The sequence below is a fragment of the Pyrgilauda ruficollis genome, unplaced genomic scaffold (assembly GCF_017590135.1).
Source record: "Pyrgilauda ruficollis isolate IOZ18807 unplaced genomic scaffold, ASM1759013v1 scaffold14, whole genome shotgun sequence".
Taxonomy (NCBI): Eukaryota; Metazoa; Chordata; class Aves; order Passeriformes; family Passeridae; genus Pyrgilauda; species Pyrgilauda ruficollis.
The window spans coordinates 8,521,220-8,542,534 of NW_024512543.1; the positions used below are offsets into that span (position 1 = coordinate 8,521,220).

The 21,315-nt window shown below is 47.5% G+C and overlaps 1 protein-coding gene across 1 annotated transcript; it reads right to left on the reverse strand.

Annotated features, from left to right (window-relative positions):
- Window positions 1-1,754: 1,754 nt before the first annotated feature.
- SPINT1 (serine peptidase inhibitor, Kunitz type 1) lies at window positions 1,755-20,439 on the reverse strand. The gene is made up of 11 exons (XM_041460122.1): window positions 20,289-20,439; window positions 19,673-20,145; window positions 11,916-12,067; window positions 10,397-10,535; window positions 9,128-9,298; window positions 8,412-8,438; window positions 7,368-7,493; window positions 6,436-6,486; window positions 5,467-5,637; window positions 4,741-4,797; window positions 1,755-3,677 (listed from the first exon to the last, which is right to left on the reverse strand). The coding sequence occupies exons 2-11, from the start codon at window positions 20,100-20,102 to the stop codon at window positions 3,481-3,483; spliced, it is 1,521 nt and encodes a 506-aa protein (XP_041316056.1). The 5' UTR covers window positions 20,103-20,145; window positions 20,289-20,439; the 3' UTR covers window positions 1,755-3,480.
- Between the last annotated feature and the right edge of the window lie 876 nt (window positions 20,440-21,315).

Consider the following 21,315-nt stretch of genomic DNA (forward strand, 5'->3'; position numbering starts at 1 on the left):
CCCTGAGGGCTAAAGCAACTTATCAGAAAGTTTCACCCCACTGCGGCTTTTGTGTGTGGAACAGTGTTCTGGCCTGCCACTGTGGAGCCATCCCTTGTTGTACCAGGGCAGCTGCTGCAATGGTTTGCAGGGCCATTGTGCCTCGGGGCAGCCAGAGACACATGATGTTTAGCTGTGAGCTAATGCTTCCAGGCCAGTAAGCCACACAAACCCTGTGAGTTCCCCTCCAGCCTAGTGGGATAATCTCAGCCAAAAGCTCAGGCAAATCCTCCTTCCTGACAGTCAAAGCAAGGTGACTAAACAACTTTGCTGGTCAGGAAGGTCATGGTTATCCTTCTGCAGAGGTGTACACCACCAACAGGCAGACTGGACAATGTGAAGGAGCAGTAGTTTCCCCTCAGTGAGGCAGCAGTTCCTGGGACCTGCCAGGAGCCTGGCTCCTCAAGGATGGCAAACAACCCTTTGGAAAACGCTGACCTCGGTGCGGAAGGCATTGTCTGCATACACTGCAAGGACAAGGGGCAGGTCCAGAGCCTTCTGCCCTGAACCAGCCAGCAGCTTCACACAGCTGCATTCTCCACACAGCTGGGGAACATGGAGGATGTGCTCCCTGTCGGACACAGCCAGTGCAATGGGGCAGCTCAGCTGTCACCAAACACTGCTCTTGCTTGGGCAGCAAGGCAGTGAGGCAGCCTCCCCTCACTGCTGGCCCCCAAGGAGTGGGATTCTCATTTTGCAAAGTTTCAAACTCTGAGCTCTTGTTCTGTCTAAAAATTTCCAAGAGCTGAGATTTCCTGGGAAGCAGGAGCCCTTGTGTCAGGTGGGGGGCAGGGGCTGAAGGCAGGTGGGACGTGGGGGGCGCAGGCCCAGGAGCTGCACAGGAGAGCAGCCGGACCTGCAGCCTCCAACAAGGCTGTGTCCAACAGCAGGGGACACAAAGGTTACTGTAAGAGGAAGAGACTGCAAAGCACGTACCCACCTCTCTCTGGAGACTGTCATGAGAAGCAGTCGTGGTTTCAGATGGCGCTCCCAGGCCAGGGGTTACCGCCGGGAGGGAGCGGTGATCCCGTAGGCCAAGGTCAGCAGAGCTGCTCCCAGAGCAGCGCTTCAGGGCACAGGAGGGATAATGTCTGCACTTACACCTGTAAGTAGCCGGAGAGGGCACGATGGGAGGGCTGGTGTAGTGTGTAGTCATGACAGAGCAAAGCCCACAGCCCAGGGCAGAGTGTGGGGAAAAAGCCTTCCTGCTGCAAGCAGCACTCGGAGCCCAGCCAGGGTGGCCAGGTCACTGGTGCAGGGCATGTCCACCTGGTTGCTGTACAAACCCACTGCCAATTAGCCAGTCACATTTAGCTGACTTTACATCGAAGTTCTTGAGTGATCAGCAGCCTGAAGACACAGTTAGAGCAACTCCTGTTCAAAGGATAGTGTCTGCTGTTGGTTTCAGACCCGAAGCCCAAACCAGTCTGACCAGCTGGAACCCAGTTTCAGGTTACACCCTGCCTTGCTCTCTGGGTGACTTAGTGGGTAATAATCTTTCTCCCAGAACACCTCATGCAGTAGTTTCCTCTTCAGGTATCCACATATGTTGCACCCCTGCTTCCAGCCCTCCCCACGCCATGGGACCGCTGCTGCAGCAGCTCTCTCTCGATAGTGCAGCTGGGGCAGATGAAAGGGTGTGAGATAGCAGGCATGGAAATGGTACCTGCACCCTCTGCAAGTCATTGCTCCTCAGACACCACTCCCAAGCCAGATAAGACAAACATCTCTTTATTATCAGAGTAAGCACACAAAAAAATAAATCTAGACATTAGGTTTATTGCATAGGCCATGATAGGCTGTGGGAAAAACAAAGAGATGGAAGAAATGATATGAGACAGGTCACAAAAAGGAGGAATCTGACCCAGGAATGCTGAGGAGATGCCTGTGATGGGGAGAGGCATGCAGTCAGAACGCCAGCAGACTCTGGGCAGCAGTTTCTTTCCTTTCAGCCCAGGCATCAGCCCAAGGAGGCAGCTCTCCTGCCACTGCACTTGAGAGGACCTGAGCATGTCCCGAGCTGGGAATAGCTTCACCAGAGCATTCAAGAACAATTCTGCCCTTGGCCCTGAAAGAGTCCCAAGCATTTAAACTGAAGCCTGTACATGGATTTATGCTTCTTACACACACAGACACACGGACACATGCGCACTTGTTTCCTCTCTTCACAGCAGTCTTCCAAGAGCAGCAGGCACTGGAAGTTTAGGGATTGGTGCCAGCCCCACAGCTGACAGCACATCAGGCCCTTCAAAAACAGCTTCTTCTGCCTCAACAGAAATCCTCAGCTCACTGAGGTACAAGCCTGGTCCAGCAGATGCAGGACAGAGCTCAGAAGCATCTCATTGTGAAAGGACTACAGGGGAACATATAGGACCAGGACTGGGAACAGGACATTGGCAAAGTGGGGATTTCACATGCTGCCTTGGGGCCAGAGATGAGCTTTGGACCTCCCAGAGCTGGGCTGGGCACATCTTGCATCAGAAGAGACAAGTCAGCAGGAGCAAGGAAGCCTGTGGACATTAGCTGGTGATATCTAGCCCACTCCTGTGCTTTGGGAGATGCCAGGGACTCAAGTCAGGCAGTGTGCTCAGAGGAACATGCAGCAAAATCAGAGCTGCAGCTTTCCTGCACAATCAGCAGGAAAACTATGGATGTCTACTTCATGTGAGAATAAATAGATATTTTCTCAATGAGTTTGGGTTCAGACAGTACACTGGGAAAGCAAGCAGGGCAACTCAGAGAGAAAAATGGTGAACACGTACTGTACACAGGAGACTGAAACACAGAAGCCAGCCAGCAAAAAGTCTAGGTGTGCTTTTCTGCTAAAAAACAAAGCCTAGTGACTTAAGCAGGTATTTCTGCTTCTGTCTATGTTGAAAACAGGAACTGCCAGAGAGTGTCAGAGAGCCCTTGGATCAGGTCTGAATGATTATGTGAATCCCACAGACCTCAAGGGATGCACCACGACCAGGTAGACTGCTGAAAGGCAAGGCACCTTGCAGAATGGGAGGAAAATACAAGGTTAAGTGGCAGAAAGTGACACTGAAAACAAATTGCTGGCTCTGGTGAGCTTGCACCATTCACCAACACGAATGCTACACAGATCCAGTTCCAGGCTCCTTCAGGAAGTTGAGCAAAGTTGTGCCCCAGGTTTGAGCAGGAATAAAGATGTAATTCAGAGTTTCATTGGATTGTTTGAGGTTAGGAATGGATGGATGTCAGAGAGCAACAGAATGCTCCCAGTTCCTCACTTTCCAGAGCAGCCATTTAGCCTAGACAATCACAAATACTAGTACTGCCAAATCACAGTTAAATCTTGGCCTGATGCTCCAAATGTCTTCACAGAGAACGAGTCCTTCAGGCACAGACCTGTGTCTAAAAACAGAACTCCAGAGGTTTTGGGGAGTGCCCCAGTGTTGAGCTGGAGAGGGAGGCTGTAGGTCAGACTGGTTTGATGCCACTGCTGTAGAACAGATGCTCAGTGTCCTCTGTGGTGGAGAGGGTTGAGTTGGTAGCAGTGGGAGGCTGACGGCGGTGGCTGTTCTTCTTCCTTTTCTTCAGGAAGAAATAGCCAATGAACACCAGGACCACCATGATGCAAATCCCGAGGAGCACAGCAATCACTACCTCAAAGGCACCTGCAGGAATGCATGCACATGTTAGAAGGGATGCTCCACAAACTCTGATGCAGCAGGAGTGGCCAGGATGAAGCAAGCACAAAAGCCACTGCAGAAATTGTGCTGGCAAAGAGAAGAGGCAACAGCTGACACGACAGAACGGTGGTCACTGCACAACAGGCAAAGAAGAAAGATGGTAACTGCATGGCACAGCCCAGCCAGCCTGCCTCTCCCTAATGACATTTCCCATCATTTCCCAGATGCACCACGCCCTCTAAAGGCTGATCCGTGACTTTGGCAGGCTTGGCCATTTGACAACCCTAGGAATATCAAATCCTTCTGCAACGGCAGCCTTGTGTCATACCTCAACAGGGAGGCCACCAAAGGGTGGTCACAGAAGGCACCTCCTGGCTGGGACAACACCGAGGGAGTGAGGTATGGAGGATAGGCTGAGTTTGTGGGAAAGCACTCTTAGCAGTGGTGTGAGCACTTCTCCAACCAACCAAACCCCTCCCTCATCAGTGGAGACAGTCAAACATGATGCTTTTGAGAGACAGTGTGAATTTAAAGATTAAACCAATCTCTAGGATTTAAGAGCAATAACCTTCATGTGACATTTTTAAATGAATTGTATTTCAGTAGCATTGGGCTTTTTTAGTGCTGTAGAGGAGTTGTATAGGGTCATCACATTTCCCCGCAGTCTAGCACTCGATATTATTCACATTTCCACTTGAGCTTTCTTTCTTGCAAAAGTTAGTAGTCCTTATGTGAAATTGGCCCTTAGGAAGAGTTTTACTTCCTGTTTTTTGATGTTGAACTGTGGAACATTCATGCAAGTTGATGGAAAGAAAAACAGGAGTCTCTGTAAGAGCTACTGAGTCACAGACACCGGAAAAAATGGACCACAGTTGCACAGTGCACAGAAGCACCTCTTGCCACTGCCAGCATCCCACAAATCTGACACTGCTCCCCCAGCTTCAAAAGGGGTGTGAGAGAGAAGGCTACTCTTTTCAAGGAAAGACAAAGTATTTTTCAGGATAAGGAAAAACAACAAGAAAGATTGGTTGGGAAAATTGTTACTCACTTAACATAGCAGTTTGGGACTCAAATGATTCCCATCTTCGGCCAATGACATCTGCTTCTGAATTGGGAACACAGAGGGGGGAAAAAGGTTTTACAAAGAAGGTTGGGAACAAGGGATAAGACAGGTTTCTGAGGAGCATATTTCCAGTGCTCTGAAGTGACTGAAGGCACACAGCATCCCTCCTCAACAGCCATGGCACTGAGCTCTCAGGGTAGGCTGTGAGGCCCAGTGTAGCTGAGGGAGGCAGTTTGTCTCTTAACAGCTACAGCTTGGCAGTATTCCTCCTGTTGGCCTCCAAAGCAATATGTACCAAGTGTACTGTGCAATCCTTTCCCTATTTTGTTTAAAGCTTCAGGCTAGTATGTGTCATTGAGGATTTTCTCAATTTCTCCCCTCTCACTTAGGGGGGAGACCTGGAGCCAAGATACGAGGTTAGATTCTCTTCAAAGCAGATATATCTCTGGTTTGTTTTGTTATCCTCCTTTGTCTTTTCTTCAACATCAGCACCCAAAATGCTTTCCAGCTCTGTGAAATGACAGGCTGCATTGCAGAAAGATGCTGTAGATCCCCCATATGCCACGCTGTGGGTCATGGCCAGGGTTTGACAGCAGAGCAGCTTTGACTGAAAGCTCCCAAGGCACTGCCTCTTTGGGACCACAGAACGTAATCTGAAGTGGTTTTCCCAGTTTGATCAGTAAAACTCCAGCCCCCACTATGTATGCTTACTTGTGATGCCTGAACATGATTTCATGCACTCTTCCTCTTGTTCAAAGTTGTTGCTGTTGCCACCACAGCCGCCGTAGGTGAAGGGGTCACATTTCTCCAGGAATGGGTTGTAGTACCAGCGGGAGATGCTCTCGGTGCACTGTCCAGTATCAGGCAAGTCCACACAGTGGCCTGGCAAAGCAAGGCAGAGGTACTTTAGCCCAAGCAGTGTCTTCCCAGAGCAGCAAAATTTTCTGCTCACAACAAAAGAGCACAAGCACCATGGCAGAGGAAATCCATAGCTGGAACAGTGGCTCTCAGATCCCCACTGCTCAGTTGCCAGTTGGTCAAATTTGCAACGCAGAGGTGAGCTGGCACCTGCCATAAATCCAACTAGCAAGCAGAAAAAGGAACTTCAGAGTGTGGAGGCATGGTAAACCCTGGATTCACTCCCCTGTAGAAATGACCTGTCCTCCCTGGGAGGCAGAAGGGAACATGAAGAGCCTGGACACACAGAAACCAGAGATCAGCTCAGGTCTCCTCTACAACCGAGCTGCATTTAAGTGACTTGGAATATATTCTCTTAGCCTTGTGATAGGTCTACTGTCTACAGTTTAACAAACAAGGCAAAGATATGGGATCGAGCACAGATATTGCTGTGTCTCCCACATTGCTTTGGTTTGCACTATTTAAAAAAAAAAAACAAACATGCTGCAGGGTTTTGTATAGGCCAGGTACTGTGCCCAGCAAGCAACATGCATGAGACCTACCTGGATGGAAAAAGTTTAGGCAGGAGAGTGAATGCCTGCTGTCAACAGCTGTCCTCAAGGTCAGAGAACATGCCCTTGCTCATTTTCAGTACAGGGACTATCCAGATGCTACACCTGGTTTTGGATTTATAGAGGGAAGCAGTTTTACCATGGAACAACAAACTGAAGAAAAAACCAAAAGCTGGCAGAGGTCAGCCTAGGCGCTCCGGATGGTACATACCTTGCTTATGTGTGACATTGATTTTCTGCAGTCTATTGAACTCACGAGCATCTGCAAGGGAAATATTTCATGTTAAAACTTCTCTCACCAGTTGGAAAGAAATGCCTCTGTCCATGCAGACATGGGCAGACAAGGCTTTCCTGCACCTTCCTTTGCTGTCAAGAGCCAGAGGAAGAGAGATATCATTTATGTTCTTATGTATCTCAAAGCTATGAGAGGAACATGGGAAAACTAAAATGTACTAACAAGAAACTCTTCCCAATTTCCAATCCACAGATCCAGAGACAAAACTAAGGAAAATAAAGGCTGCTTTCTTATTTTTGTTTTCCATCAAAAAGTATGGGAAAAGTCACTCCAGGTTTTAAGAAATGTAAAAGAGCATGAGTGCAGAATATAAGAGAGGGCAAGAGAGATGCATCATGGGCTTGCAAATCTAAAAAGGCAACAAAACACCCATACATAGGCAAGAGATTACTGGAATTCAGAAGAGGTGAGGAGGGAAGGAAGAAGGGAGGAGACAGGGTGCATTTACATTAGCAAAGAAGATATTAAGGGGACTGTGCCACTGGACAGACCTGGAGAAATAGTGGTTTCCTTCCCCATTTCCCCACTCTAAGAGAGCAGGTAAGGTCATTCAGTGAGCGAAAATATTGAAAGGGGAGAAAGACAGGCCTGAAGTCTTACAGATAGGTGCAGAGAAGAGACAAAGTGCATTTAAGAGGCAGGAAATGTCACAGAAGGAAGGTCATCTCTTGCAGTCAGGAGAGATACAGGACATGGCAGAACCTGCAACACTGTGGAAAGAGATAATGCACGGTCAGAAGTTAAGAACAGAAGACACCAAACAGTATTGACTCAGCACCTGTAACTTACATTGGACCCATTCCTGGGCAGATGCTTAAGTTGTCTGAGCCAGAATTTAAAGTACTCACATTGTTCACAGTACATCTCATCCGATTCATCAGCACAGTCAGGAGTTTCATCACACTCCAGATAGGCATCAATGCAGCAACCATCCTTGCATCTGAAGAAGGGGGCCTGACAGTTCCCATTGCATACTGCATCAGAAACAGTCAGATAGCTCATTAGAATCCATTGTTTCTCCCTGTCAGATACTTTACCAAGGACTTAAAAGCTGCTGATAGGGCTGGCAAACAAGAAACAAGGCAGACTGGTAAAGGTCTCTCCTCAATGCCACCCTAGACTCAAAAAAAAAAAAAAAATCCTGTTTATAAAGGAAACATTACTCTGGAAACAGCCACGTTTCCTCTCAGAAAAAAAGTACATAGCAGGTGGAAGCAAGAATGAGCTACTCAGGAAGAATATGAAGATATTGTCAAAGCATGGGGGATTAAATTAGGAAAGCCAAACTGAAACCTGTACACTGGGCTGCAAAAGCTTCAAACCTCTTTGCTCTAGAGGTGGTCCCAAGTGCTGAGTACTGTGCCCAGTTCTCAGCTCCCCAGTGACCAAAAACATTGGCACACTAGAGTGAACATCTGCAAAGAGCCGGGAGCACAGGACCTAGCATGAGGAGAAGACAGAGATTATAGAAGAGACGTTCATTTTGGAGCACAGTTATAGGATGAGTAGCAACAGACAGGAGTTGCAACAAGGGAAAGCAATATAAGGGGAAAAAATTATAATGAGGGTCATCAAACACTGGCATACTTTCACCAATAAAAGTGTAAAATCTCTTTTTTCAGAGATACCCAAAACTGAATTGGATAAAGAGCTGAGCAACCTAGTGTGACTCAAAGCTGGGCCTGCTTTCAGTAGTTGGTTGGATCAGGTGACCTCTAGAGGTAATCCCCAATCTAAATTATCCTATGACATGAAAGTGAAAGGCTTACTAAAGAAATTACTCTCCAGTGCCTCACTTTCCACGCTGAGTCCCAATCAAAAGCCACAGGAATGGACATGAGACACTCAGCCCAAGATTGCAGTAGGATTACGCTGTCCTATGGGAGACTCACCTGGCTGTTGTCGCCCACCAATAGAACCTAAAGAGACAAGGGGAAAAATAAAATAAAATAAATTTACCACCACAGCATTTTGTCAGCTTAATATCAGCTTTATATTGCCTTCATGTATCACATGAGAATATTTTCTAGAAGGAGGCCCTGGATTACAGAGGTGAAATACGGATACCCGTCACTCAGAGATCCAGATGAGCTGTACCTGCGTGAGGCAAGCCTGGAGGAGTACAGAGGAACTTCTCACCACAAGGTAGACCATTTCCAAATCGTCTTTCTTTTCCAAGGCTTTAACCTCTTTCTTAAGCTGTGCACTGCAATGGGCCTGGCAGAGGCTCAGCCCATTTATCTGAGCAGCACTAAATTGTTCTCAGTGGTTTGAGGGTGGCAATGAGGGAGATTAATTTCATTTTGGGAGTGAAGCACTTCTCGCCCCCAACTGCACAATGCTGCTCTCTGAATTTAGGCATCAGATGCAACACACAAATTTGATGAGGGCTTCTGCAGCCTGAGGAATACCAGGGACACTGCCCAGTGCTTTAGGAGCTGGGTCAGATATGTTGGCAGCTTAAGACAATGAGTGCCCATCCATAATTAGCCCAGTCTCCTCAGCTTACTGGGCTCTACCTAGGTGAAAGCCAAGAGGCTGCAGTACTTCTCCATAGGGTCATCCCCATCTGATGAGAAAGAGGGGGCTGGATTTTTGAAGGACTCACCTCTGACATTCTTGCAGGCGAGTTCACACTCCTCTTCCCGCAAGTAGTTATTCTTGTTGGGCTTGCAGCCACCAAAAATGAACTCCTCACACTGCTGAAGGCTCGGGTTGTAAAACCAGCGTGGAAAAGATCCCCGACACCAACCCACCTTCTTTGGAGTCAAACAATGCTCTATCAAGAAAGTTAACACAAAAGGGTCTGGGTTAGATAGGTCCTTTAGAAGATTTTCTGTTTTGTATATGTGAAGGCAAACAAAATCTTCCAAAGCACATGTCTGAAAGGTTTATAAAATCTTGACCAACATGGAGAAGGAGAGCAGGGAATCATGGAATTAATTGTTTTATATGAAAGGGAGGGTCACAAAACCAAATTAGAAGGTGCCACATCCATAAAACAAAAGGAGCTGCATCCCCACACAGCACCTAGTTAAGCTGTGAAACTCCTTGCTTCAGGAGGTTGCTGCTTTTCAAAGTTTACATGAGGCCAAAAAGGAATTTGTACATGGTTATTAAACAGAAAGACACCATATTCTGTTTAAAAACATCTCCCAGCTGTAAAATCCTTGGGGATTATTCAAGCATATTAGAGATTTACTGACAGCATGTCATGTTCTTGCACTCTTTCCAAAGTACCAACCTCTGCACACTGTTGAATGCAGTGTATTGGACTTTGGTCAGACCTTTAGCATCACTTGACATGGCTGCTCTTATATTTTTATGGTACCTGAGGTAGGAGACATCCCCTGCTTAGCTACTAGTCAACCATTCGTCCAAGAACTCCTTACTCCTAATACACTTGTAATGCTAAACATTTTCATCATTAAATAAAGCTATTAAAGAAAAAATAAATAAATCCAGGGATACATTGAATATCCTGCAGATGACTCCACCTACCCTGCAAGCTAAGGCCCTTCACAGCAAAACCACAGAGTCAACAAGACCTTTAATATTCTCCTGTTTTGCAACCTCAGTTGCACCCCAAGCTTCATCCACTCTGGTCTCACCCAGGAGAGAGCAATGACAGACAGAGCAGATGGGGTTATTGCAGGCACCATCTCCTGCAAGGTACATGAAAACTCCAAAATAGATCACTATGAATGCAGAGACCTTGCACTACTGGTGCAGGCTATTACTGGGAAAAGCTGACATGCAAGTCCAGACTCTTGGTTGTGCTCTTCTCCCATCCACCCCTCTGAGAAGAACACCAATAATGCCAGAGCAGCACCCAGGCTCGAGGACTCCAGGTTGATATGTGTGGGCTCAGGCTCACCTTCTGTCTGCTCAGAGCTCAGCACCATGATGGTGATGTTGGTGAAGTCTTGCTGCTGTGCAGTGTCCGTGACAGTGAGCTGGAAGACGTAAGTCCCCACCTGAAGGTTGGAGACTTCTACCTGATCTTCTTTGTGCTTCTGAGAATGCAAAAGAAAGGATTATGTGGGAGAAAAGTACTTCTAAGGAAGAAGTGACTGAAGCTGTGCAAGGTCCATGTTCCTGTATTAGGGAAAAAGGAACTTGGATGGAAACCTTCAAGCAGATGTCTGGCATGAAAAATATCTCAGTACTAAACAATCCCCCCAAACCCATGGACTGGTACCCAACTGGAATAGAGAGAGAACAAGTACCACAAGCATAATTAGATATTTCATGGTTTGGGGGCATTGTGAAAGCACAAGGGAAAACGAAACTTTTTGGAAAGAACAGAAATACCTGTAGTTTTTACTTAACTTTTTAAAACTTAAAACCTATTATGAATCATTTACTTAGTACACAGGGAATAAGGTAGCTGTATAAGGTAGCTTAATTATTTTGTCAGAAGAGAAAGCTACAATATTATTGACACAAACTCTTCTTCTATATTTACAATAGAATTGGACATTCATTTCCATGCTATCTCTGGTTTTGATTAGGTTTCAAAAGAACACAGCCTTGCCATACATAATTTTTATGTAGTTAATACAGCGTAATATTAACCTCCCCCCATCCACAGAAGTTGCTTTGGTTGGTCTAGGGCAAAGGGAAAAGGAAAGGAGCACTTGCTGAATTACACAGACCCCTTGGCACTTTAGAGTTCATCACTGCTGATGTTCAAAATCAGTTGTAGTCCTGGTGTACTCATTTGCTAATTCTTCCAAAAGGTGCCACAAGAACCCCACATCAACTCCATGGCTTTCCAAAGCATTTTGCAGAAGTTTAAAATAAATAATTTGCCCTTCTAAAGCCATGAATCACTTTTAACATCTAGCAAATAGGCAGTGTTCACACCTCAGAGATCCTGGATCTCTGTTCCAGCTCAGATAAAATAGGAGGAAGAACTTAATGATTTAAACAGAGGCAAAGTCCAGGAAAAGCCCCAGGAGAACAGAAGCAGAGCCTGAGACCAGATCGTTCAGATACAGAAGAGGAAATAAACTAAAGTGGACAGAGTAAAACTAAGAGAAGGGCCTTCACTGAACGATAGGATCTTGGGACCAGAGGCAGCTTTTGCAAAAGCTCTGCTCTCTCAGCTGCTCCCATCCAGGCAGGTCAGGTGTTGCTCAGGAAGGCTTGTGACAGCATCCTGTGCAGAGAGCCTGAGACCTAATGAGGCCAAAAATGGCACTTCTAAGTAGTGTGTGACACAGGGAGGGCAACCGCAAGGACCGCTCCATGGTTTTTGGGAATAGGCTCTTCCATGGATCGACTTGAAGAGGGAAGGACAAGGTGACCTTTAAGTCAGGGCTCTGACTGACCAACCTAGTGCAGAACACAGGTGCCACTGAGCAAGCTGCTTATTCCGTGCAGCTCCCTACCTTCATCTCCGCAGAGGGGTTGCCAAGGATCTGTTTCCATTCATAGCTGACTATGCCATGGTCATCCGTGCTCTCTGTGCCTCTCAGCATCACTGGCTCCCCTGGCTGTACCCTCATGTCCTTGACAGCACGGGCTATTGGAGGGTGGTCATCTGCAGAAAAAATGTAGAACAAGGCTTGGGTAAGAGGCTGAAGGGTCCAGTCCTTGTCTCCACTACAGGAAGACAAGGGAAGGGGATTCTTCCAGGTTAAATCAATCCAGACTTCAACTGCTGAAAGGAAAACATTTTTATACAGCTGTGCTCCTTGCAGCCTGAGCAAGCAGCAGGCAACCAGTACCGTTATTACTGCCCTCAGTAATTTAATAAGTCCACAACCCACTATGGCAGTCTCTTTGAGCCAGCTGGCTCCCTGGGCACTTTTGTCCACAGGAACCACCATAAGAGGGTGGCCCTGTGGCTACAGCCATTGTGCTTCTGAGAGTGGGACCACATCCTTGCAGAAAAGCACAGAGAAATGTCCGTCCTTCACTTAGCAAGACCTGATGTGGGTGTTGAAGAATGTGGAACTCTCGTCACTCCTCCCACTATCTCTAAGCACTACATCAGTGTATTTAGCCAGAGCTACACAATGTGGGACATGGATGGGCAATATTTCTCTTCCAGCTCATCTTCCACCCCACTCTCTGACATACATGCCTTTAAAACAGCACAAAAAAACATTAATGAGATTGTTATTTTTGTACCGTTCCACAGATTAACTTACCAGCAACTTCCACAATCTATTAAATGTTTTTCCAGACTGTAAGTACAAGAGGTGTAAACGAATCCCTGCCCATGCCAGCAAGAACAGCCTAAACAACGACACCTCTGAGCGTGACTCATAACTCCTTCTGGCCTGAACGTCTCTGATCGCAGGCTTTGTGCATAGCTCAGCCTGTAAAACTCCACCTGGTAGCACCTGTACCAAGTCCAAGACTCAGTGTTCCAGCTCAGCCTGAGTCTTTTGTAAAGGCACCAACCATCACTTATAAACTAGATAGAAATCACTCTGCCATTACACTGTTATATCAACTGTGACTGAAGGAGAGGATTAGTGTCCAAACCCCTTAGAAAATTACTCCATTAGCTGATTATTTTCACTGTTGCAGACTTGTTCCTAATTTCCTGTTTGAATCCTGTGTATCTGGATTCAGATCCCAGCTGCTGACTCCTGCTGCAGTCTACTGAAGGGACATTTAATACAAGGCATATGTACAAACCTGACTTTAAAACAGGTCACTTATTTCTTTTGTCACCTTGTACACACCGCTGCAAGCTCTGGAAAGGGGACACATTCCTGCCATTCCTGCTAGGCAAACACCAGGAGCCTGGCAGGGAGAAAGGCAGCCTACTCCCTGCCACCGTCCTGCCAGGGTGAGCCCAGTAGGTGGGTGCAATTGCACAAGGAAAAGACCAGTTTTTCAACAACATGGAGGCTGATCCTTCACTCGTGACTCCAAATCATGTTTTTCCTTGACATACGTTAGCGTGTACACTTTAAACAAAAAATTGCAGGCCAAACATCCAACTACTTTGGGTTGTGGATCACATGATCAAGTAAAAGCTCAGTTCTATTCAAGAGGCCAGGAACTTCTCCAGTTCCCATCTCTGATTAACCAAATTTACCAACTCTCTTCACATCCAGAAGAAGAGTCAAGAGTATTTCTTTATTTGTGATAACTGCCAAGGAGTAATGCTCACTAGAATTTAAGGACCTGGTTTTCAAGTCTATCCCTTTTCTCCTTAGGATGCCTGAAAGTTCAGTGACTTTGGAGTATTTCTGCCACACTGACTGTAGGAAGCCTTCCCTGGCAACCTGGCTGTTTTCCACTTGAGCTTCAGAACCAAGTGCTGACCAACCCAGAGTGAGTATCAGCAAACTGCTCATACAATGGAGACTCCACTCTGTTTTGCTCTCAAAGTCTGTAGGAAAAATGAAAGTAACCTTTGCTATAATGCTCTTTCGACCATGGAAAGTTTCTGCTGTAAAACTCTGTAATTAACAGGGAGGTGAAAGCTTTATGATGCTGTCTATGGCATGCTTTTTACTGTGAAACATACTCCTGGAGTCACTTCGTAAGCGACAATTTCCTCTCCCATTTATATAACACATCAGTAGGGGATGTATCTTTTCTTTATGACTCCAGAGGAAAGCATGATAGAGGGAATCCAAATTGCTTAAAAAGGTTTTATTACTCACATCTGAGACCCTGATTTTTGCTTTTTAAAAATTTTTTTCTTATTTAAAAGCACATGCAGTCATTTGCTTGTCTGGCTTCACCTCTAATGAGTTAACTTGAACCAAAATTGAAGGGGAAAACAGGAATTTAAAGATAATAAGTTTCTATAAGGCCTTCAAAAGTAAGCACCTAAGTGGGGGAGAGACCCCACTAGGGACCTTACTATGCAGGCACCATTGAAATCCCATGGCAGAATGTACTTGCAAAGCTCACAGTCTGGAGGTTTTTCTCTTCTGGAAGTTGGATATTAGCTTTTGCCCTTGAGATCTATAGAAAACCAGATTTCCTCCATTCCAGAGCTCATGCAGATACACCCTGAGTAGCTGAAACTACAAAGCAATGCTTAAAAATACCTCAGGATGATTTGAGGTTGTCACTAGAAAGAGCTGGAAAGCTTTCTGGTGGTGGCTGAGGGGCCCTTACAGTCCTCTGCTGACTGCCTTTGCAGGAGCAACTTCCAAATGAGACAAGTGCGGTTTGCACTGGGGACCAGGCAAGGGAAAGACCTCACCGGGACAAAAGCCACTGCTCAAAGCCACTGACCAGGCCAGGAGCACAGACAGGAGCAAAAATGAGGCCACCCAAATTCCCGCATCCATGAGACACAGGACCTTGGAGATATCAGGTGTCAGAAGCCAGCAGAACTTGTCTGCTGCAAAAGCAGGTGGGCAGCAGTGTGGCTCTTCCCACAAATGCTTAACTTCTGCTCCTGCATTGCTTCCAGGATAGTAATTCTAAAGTGAACAGCTTCCTGACCCATCCACACTAGAAAACTCTCCATTTCCACGGGCAGAGGTAATGAAGGATGACACTGCTGCCACAGTATTAATTTGCCTGAGGTGGAAAGAGGGAAAAGGGAACAAAGCAAGGCAATGCAATGCAGTGCCTGGAGAAAGGGAAATACAGGCTCTTTCTTTAGACCTTCACCCTGGCTGGGCAGCAAATACAGTTTTCTAACAACTCATGCACAGCCAAGCAGCTCTCAGCATTAGTTTCTAGAAGTTTTTGTAGGCCTTCACCCTGGCTGGGGAGCAAATACAGTCATGATAAAGACATACAGTTTTCTAACAACTCATGCACAGCCAAGCAGCTCTCAGCATTAGTTTCTAGAAGTTTTTGTAGCGGTTGGTAAGTGGTACACACAGCAGATCAACTTAACCTCTCTAAAACAATACTGTATGACTGAATGGATTATATATTCAGAATAACATAAGATGCTGCTGTCACTAGGTTCCCTCCATCCCTCCTCAGAGTGTGGGAAACCAGTCCTTTTTGCTTTGGCAGGCAGAGGGAAAGACTCTCCCACAGGTATTTATGTTATTTTAGTGAAGATTTGTACTTCCAGTGTCTTTGAGGAGACTGGAGCTCTGGAGACAGGACATAATGTAGCCACTTCAGTAAATGCTGCATGACAAACATTAATTTCACAGCAAGTGGAGTGGAAGCCCCTCATCACTCACTCTGAGCAGGGAGCTGGACCAGCTGGTCTTCCAGGACCCTTCCAGTACACATTAGGCTCTGAATCTGTGCTGTGGGTACCAACTGTGCAATTTCCCATCTCCTGGCCTGAGCTTAAGGATGAGCAACTGGCTCAGGGCTCAACAGCATCACCCAAAGGAGGACCTGTCCCAACCCCAGCTGTGATACCTGTGCTGCTCATTTTAGTTGTCCACAGAATGGAAACCAGCATGGGACCAAACATTTGAGGAGGGATGAGCTTTGTTTTTGGGGAGCTCTCCTTTTGGAATGCATTACCAAAGTTTTAGCCTGCAAATCTCCCTCCACGGTGAGGCAGGAGCAGACATATCTGATCAGAACCCTGTGGTTCCCAAGCACTTCCTGTCTCCCACTCACCAGCCCTGGATTCAACAGGAGTAGGAGAGTGTCACTGAGCATTTCAAAACAACCACAAAAGGTTCAGTTCAAGAAATGAACAGAGTTTCAGGGAGGTTATTTTCCAGTTTCACACCCAAAACTGGTTTGCCTAGACCAGAATAAGCTGGGCTAGTTACTTAAACACTGGGCTCCATTATAACCAATAAAGTGCATGGTGAGCCTGCCCCTCCCGGATGAGCCAGACAGAAAACTCGCACCAAAGTTCAGGCTCAGGAATCATTTAAGAAGATTGTGTCTTTTAACAATAACATCAGAGACTTCAGGCTGTACGTTAGCTGAAACAGGCAAGAGACAGGGCCAAGCTGTCGTCACCAGCTTACAAAGAAGTCAGAAGCTCTTGTTCTGCAAAATACTGAAAATATATTCAGAAGATGTGCAGAACCCAGATTTCAGCTGTATTCATTGCTGACTATACCCACAGGTTCTTTTGAAGTCATAACAATGTAAGAGTGGCCACAGTGGGTTAGAGCAGGTATCCCTGAGTCTGTGTTCACTTGCCAATAGTCTCGCTGCAGATGCTTGAACAAAGGCAAGACCACTGCAAGAATATGCTCTCCCAGCTTTCAGCTACTTCCATCAGGCTCCAGAAACACTCCAAGATTAAATCTGTCCATTCAGCAGCCCCAGCTGTGTGCTCTCTTTCAAGTATTACCTACTCTCCTCCTAAACATATATAAACCTTTTAATTCGACAGTCTGCTCCCTTTAGTAGCAGTAGTACTGTGGGTCTTATAACCTGTAACTTTTTTGTTTAATGTCACCCACTGGGATCACTAACTGGGTATTTCATTATTCACTAGAAAAAGCATGCATTTAATTCTTATCATTGCAGAGGGTGTTGGAAGAGTGATACAGGTAAAGGCTCCTAGGACACCGGCAGCAGCTCATACAGGAAAGGAATGCATGATAAAGCAGCAGATAAGCTTCCTGCAGACCCTTAGGGCCAGAATCAGGGGGTGACAGTAACCTGGGATCCAGAGTAGTCACAAAACTTCAGGTTTTAGCACTGATACAGCACAACGGCAGGAAAACAACACAGTTTTGTCTCCAGTCCAAAATCTGGGCCAAGATTTTGGGAGGAAGACCTGACATGCCAAAACCAGCTTCCTTTAACGCTTGTTTCACCCGGCCTCTTCAGGCATCCCTAAAAGGTCCGGAAGCAAAAATGCTGTAGAGCTTCCTTATGCTGCCAGGCAGACACGCTCAGTGCCCAGAGGCTCCTTCACCCGGCCTCCTGCACCTGCCCCATTGTGCTCTTCCCCTTTCCCACCTCAGTGACAGCCAGGCATCCACCTTCCTGTCCAGACAGGCCCTGCACCGACCCAATTCCAGCATCATGGCTGGAAGGGCTTGGGGTTTTGGTCTGGATTTTTTTGGTTTATATCTGAATCAAAATGGACATCCACATTTTTAAGTGTCTCATCAACTGCTGTAGGGAGGAGGACTCAGTTATTTCTCCGGTAAAATAACTCCCTTGGTCTCTTTCCCCTGTGTCATTCAAGGTTATTCAAAAAGCTTTTGGTATCAAAGACAATGCCTAAAAATTTCAGAGGGGAGGGGAACACATTTCCAATAAAAGCCCAGCCCGAACATCGCAGCCTGACCCAAGTAACAGCAGCGAGCTGCCCAGTGTCTGTCACTACAGCTGGAGACCTGCCTGGCACCCAGCAGCCTCAAAGTCAAAGACAGCTGCAGAAGAGACCAAGCCCTTCCTACACCCACAGCAGCCCGAGGCACAAGCCCCAAGTGAGTAAGGAGAGGCACCCAAACTGCATTTCTGGAGTGCTTTTCACCTCTCACTGATAAGCCCTCCTGGGTCTTCCTGCTCCACTGCAGCCATGCCAGGATCGGTGAAAGGAGCACTGGGGATGGATTGCAAGACAGCAACTTCATATTGGTGTCTGGGGTGCTGCAGCTCAGTGCCATATTTTAGCAAACATGTCACTGGTCACACAGAGAGGTCAGTGACACTTTCTAAAGATCTGCACACATGGAATACCAGACCCTGGGACCAGCCAAGGGATGAGGGGCTTGCAGTCTTCTTGTATGAGGCACTGCTCCACAGAGGTAAAGAGGCTGAATTGCTCAACAGTATATTGTTTTTTAATCTAATCTTGTGAAATCAGAATGTACTAGAGATGATGCATTCCCTTTTCCTCCTACAGCAAAACATATAGGAGGTTAGACAGCTGCCGGCATGCCACCTCCAGTCTTGGTGATGTGGCCTTCACTTCCCCCTTAACTGCACCTCCTGTGAAAAGGATTTTGAGCCTGGAAAGGAGAGGAGGGAGAACTACTGAAACAGTCAGACACCTTTACCAAAAGGCCCTAAAATCCAGTAGGAAGCCACAAGTAGTGACAGAGGACCAGGAGGACCACTTCTGCCTCACTGCTGTTCAAACCAGCAACACCCAAGGGCCGCTTCAGAGAAGTTGTGCCCTGCTCCAAACCCCTCACTGCTACTCAGGATGGAGAAGTGGGGTTTCTGTGGCCATTTCCCACCTCCCCACTGTGGAGTCTGGGGCCATTTCCCACCTCCAGCACCCACAAGGCCTCAGGCTGGCACATCCCAGGAGAAGATCAAAGATCTATTCAGCTCACACCATCAAGCCCTTGCACCCACCTGGATGCTGCCCTTGCCATCTTCACAGATCCTTTCCTTCCCACAGGTGGGCTGGGAGGGGGTGTGAGGAGGATTACCCATAGAGATATCCCCTAGCAGCACTGCCCAGGGACCAACAAGTGATAAACTGGTTATGGTTGCCAAAGACCCAGCCAGGCTAGAAACATGCCAGCCTTCTTAGGCTTCAACCAAAACACAGAAGGAGGGGGCAAAAGGAGAAGCTGCTGTGTTTTAGTGTTTCTGAGCACACTGGAATTCTTTGGAGATTGCAGGTGGCCAGGTTCAGATTAGTTCATTTTTCACCTGGCTCTCTACGACCAGGTGCAATCTTTTAGAGCAAGGAAACAGGGATTGCAGAAGAGAAACCCACCTCCAAAGGGGAAATTTTACGACCAGCTTTCCCCCAGCTGCTCCTCTCCCAGCAGCAACAAGCAGAAACAGCCCCAACAAGCAGAGAAACACTGACGCACCTCACCATCCAGGCTGCTGTTAAATAAAGGTAAGTGGATTGCATCCTGCCTCCAGCCCCTGAGCAATTAAGAGATTAATGCAGCCCTTTAAAACCTGGTGATGTGTAGATTTTCAGAGGATTTCACTTTCCAACCTCAAAGGCTCAGGGGAAACGAGAAGAAAAATAATACCTTTTTCTTTACATTGTCAAGTAGCAAAAACTCTGACTTTGGTTAATCACACACTCCACCTGCTTCAAACAGGTTAAAGAGAGATTCCCTATTCATTCACTAATGAGTAAACTAAGGCACAGATCTTAAAAATGAGCATTAGGGTTTGGGAAAAACCTTTGTGGCAGAAGAAAACACAGAAACACCATCTTTAGCATCACTCTGCCGCAAGTGTTTGGCAGCACTGCTGCTCATACGATGGCCGGAGGAGCTGGCACCAAGTAACCATTAATGGTCCTCCAGACCCGGTTTGCAGGGATCCATTACGGGCACCTTACCACTAGGTCTGTGATTCTGCATTGCCAGGTAGGAATCGTACACGTCCTTCTTCAAGAAGTTGAGAAAGCCGATCTTCCTGGCAAACCTGCAAACGAAAGCCTTCTCATAGAGGCAATTGAGGAGAAAGCAGCCCTGGATGCGGTCTTCCTCCGAGCCCGGGCCCTGCTCCACGAGAGCCAGGTTACAGGCGGGGTCCTTACAGCAGGCTCTCATGCAGTCCCTGCTCCGGTGCACCATGGGGGACGACAAGAAGGTGGCTCCATTCTGGACGGAGGCGTCTGTGTCCAGCACCCAGTCCGGCAGCCCTGCCGTGAAGTCCTCCAGGCACATTTCACCGAAGGGCTTTTCCTTCTGCCCTTCGCCCATCTCCAGCACCAGCGCCAAGCAGACCCAGGGTACAAACCACGGACCCGGACTCCTCCTGGCCATCTTGGCGCCCCGACTCGCACTGTCTTAAGACTTCAGTTCTTTCCTAAAGGAAGGGAGAAGACATATGAAGCCAAGCGGGACAGTGTTCAGGCGCATGACAACCCAGGGCGAGAGGGAGCCGGAGCATGGCCGAGGCTACGCTTTGTGTTCCGGCTCGCCCCGAGTGTCCCTGAGCCCGCAGCTCACCCGCAGGCGTGTGCTGCCAGCCCCAGCTGGGTGCTCCCGGCTGAAGCTGCAGTGGGAGCGGGGTGTCCCCGCCGCCCCGCGGTGCCTTCACCCCTCAGGTGCGCCTTCAGCTGCGGCCAGCGGAGACAAAGGCTCGGCGAGCACAGGAAGTGAAAACCAGCTCCCTGAGAGAGTGGAAAAAAAAAAAAAAAAAAAAAATCAAGTCACTCCCCTGCATGCTGAATTGCGTAAGAGGAAGGGGAGGAGAGGCAAGCTGATAGGATCTTCTACTCCCCTTGGAGCAGAGCCGAGATGGATTCTCTCGCTCCCGCAGGTGCGAGGGCAGCCACTCCAGAGGAGCATCCCACCTGCCGGGTGCTGGCTGCATCCCCGTGCTAAGGACGTAAAGGAACCGAAAGCCGAGAAGCAGCCGATCTGTGTCCTGTGGCAGTCGCCCTTGTGCTCCGGTGTGGTCACTGGCACCATTAGCCCGTGTCTCGCTAACCCGAATGAGTCAGCCTTGCAGCCCTGTCTGCAGTGCCCACTGCCTTGCTGCTGCTAGAGCTTTTGTGCTCAGTGCAGGCATCCCGAAATCATGCATTCCCTGCTCCTGGGACACAGTACTTTTTATTTTTTTTTTTCAGCAAAAGCACTTGGGATTGTACCTGGAGGCTGCCTGAGTGGCAGGACCCCTGTTACCCCAGCAGTGAAAATTTGAAGTAGTCATCCCCCACTCATGAGCAGCACTTCATTGTTCTCAATCTCACATAGGGTAGCTATGGTCCATTTGTAGTGCTCGTGCCTTGCAGGACGGTGCTCTCTGGGGCCATGGGAATGCAAAGGCTGCATGTCCATATATTTTCCCCCTTCCTGATTTTACTTGCAGTTCCATAATCAAATTCCTCTGTTCAACACATACACCTGTGTCATCCACCCCCTCTGTCTGTAAACAGTCTTAAAACTCCTGGGCAAACTGCTCTTATCCCTCTGTCATTGTCCTTAGGAAGGCTGGGAGCGTTGGTAATTTGCTTGGACATTATTTATAATG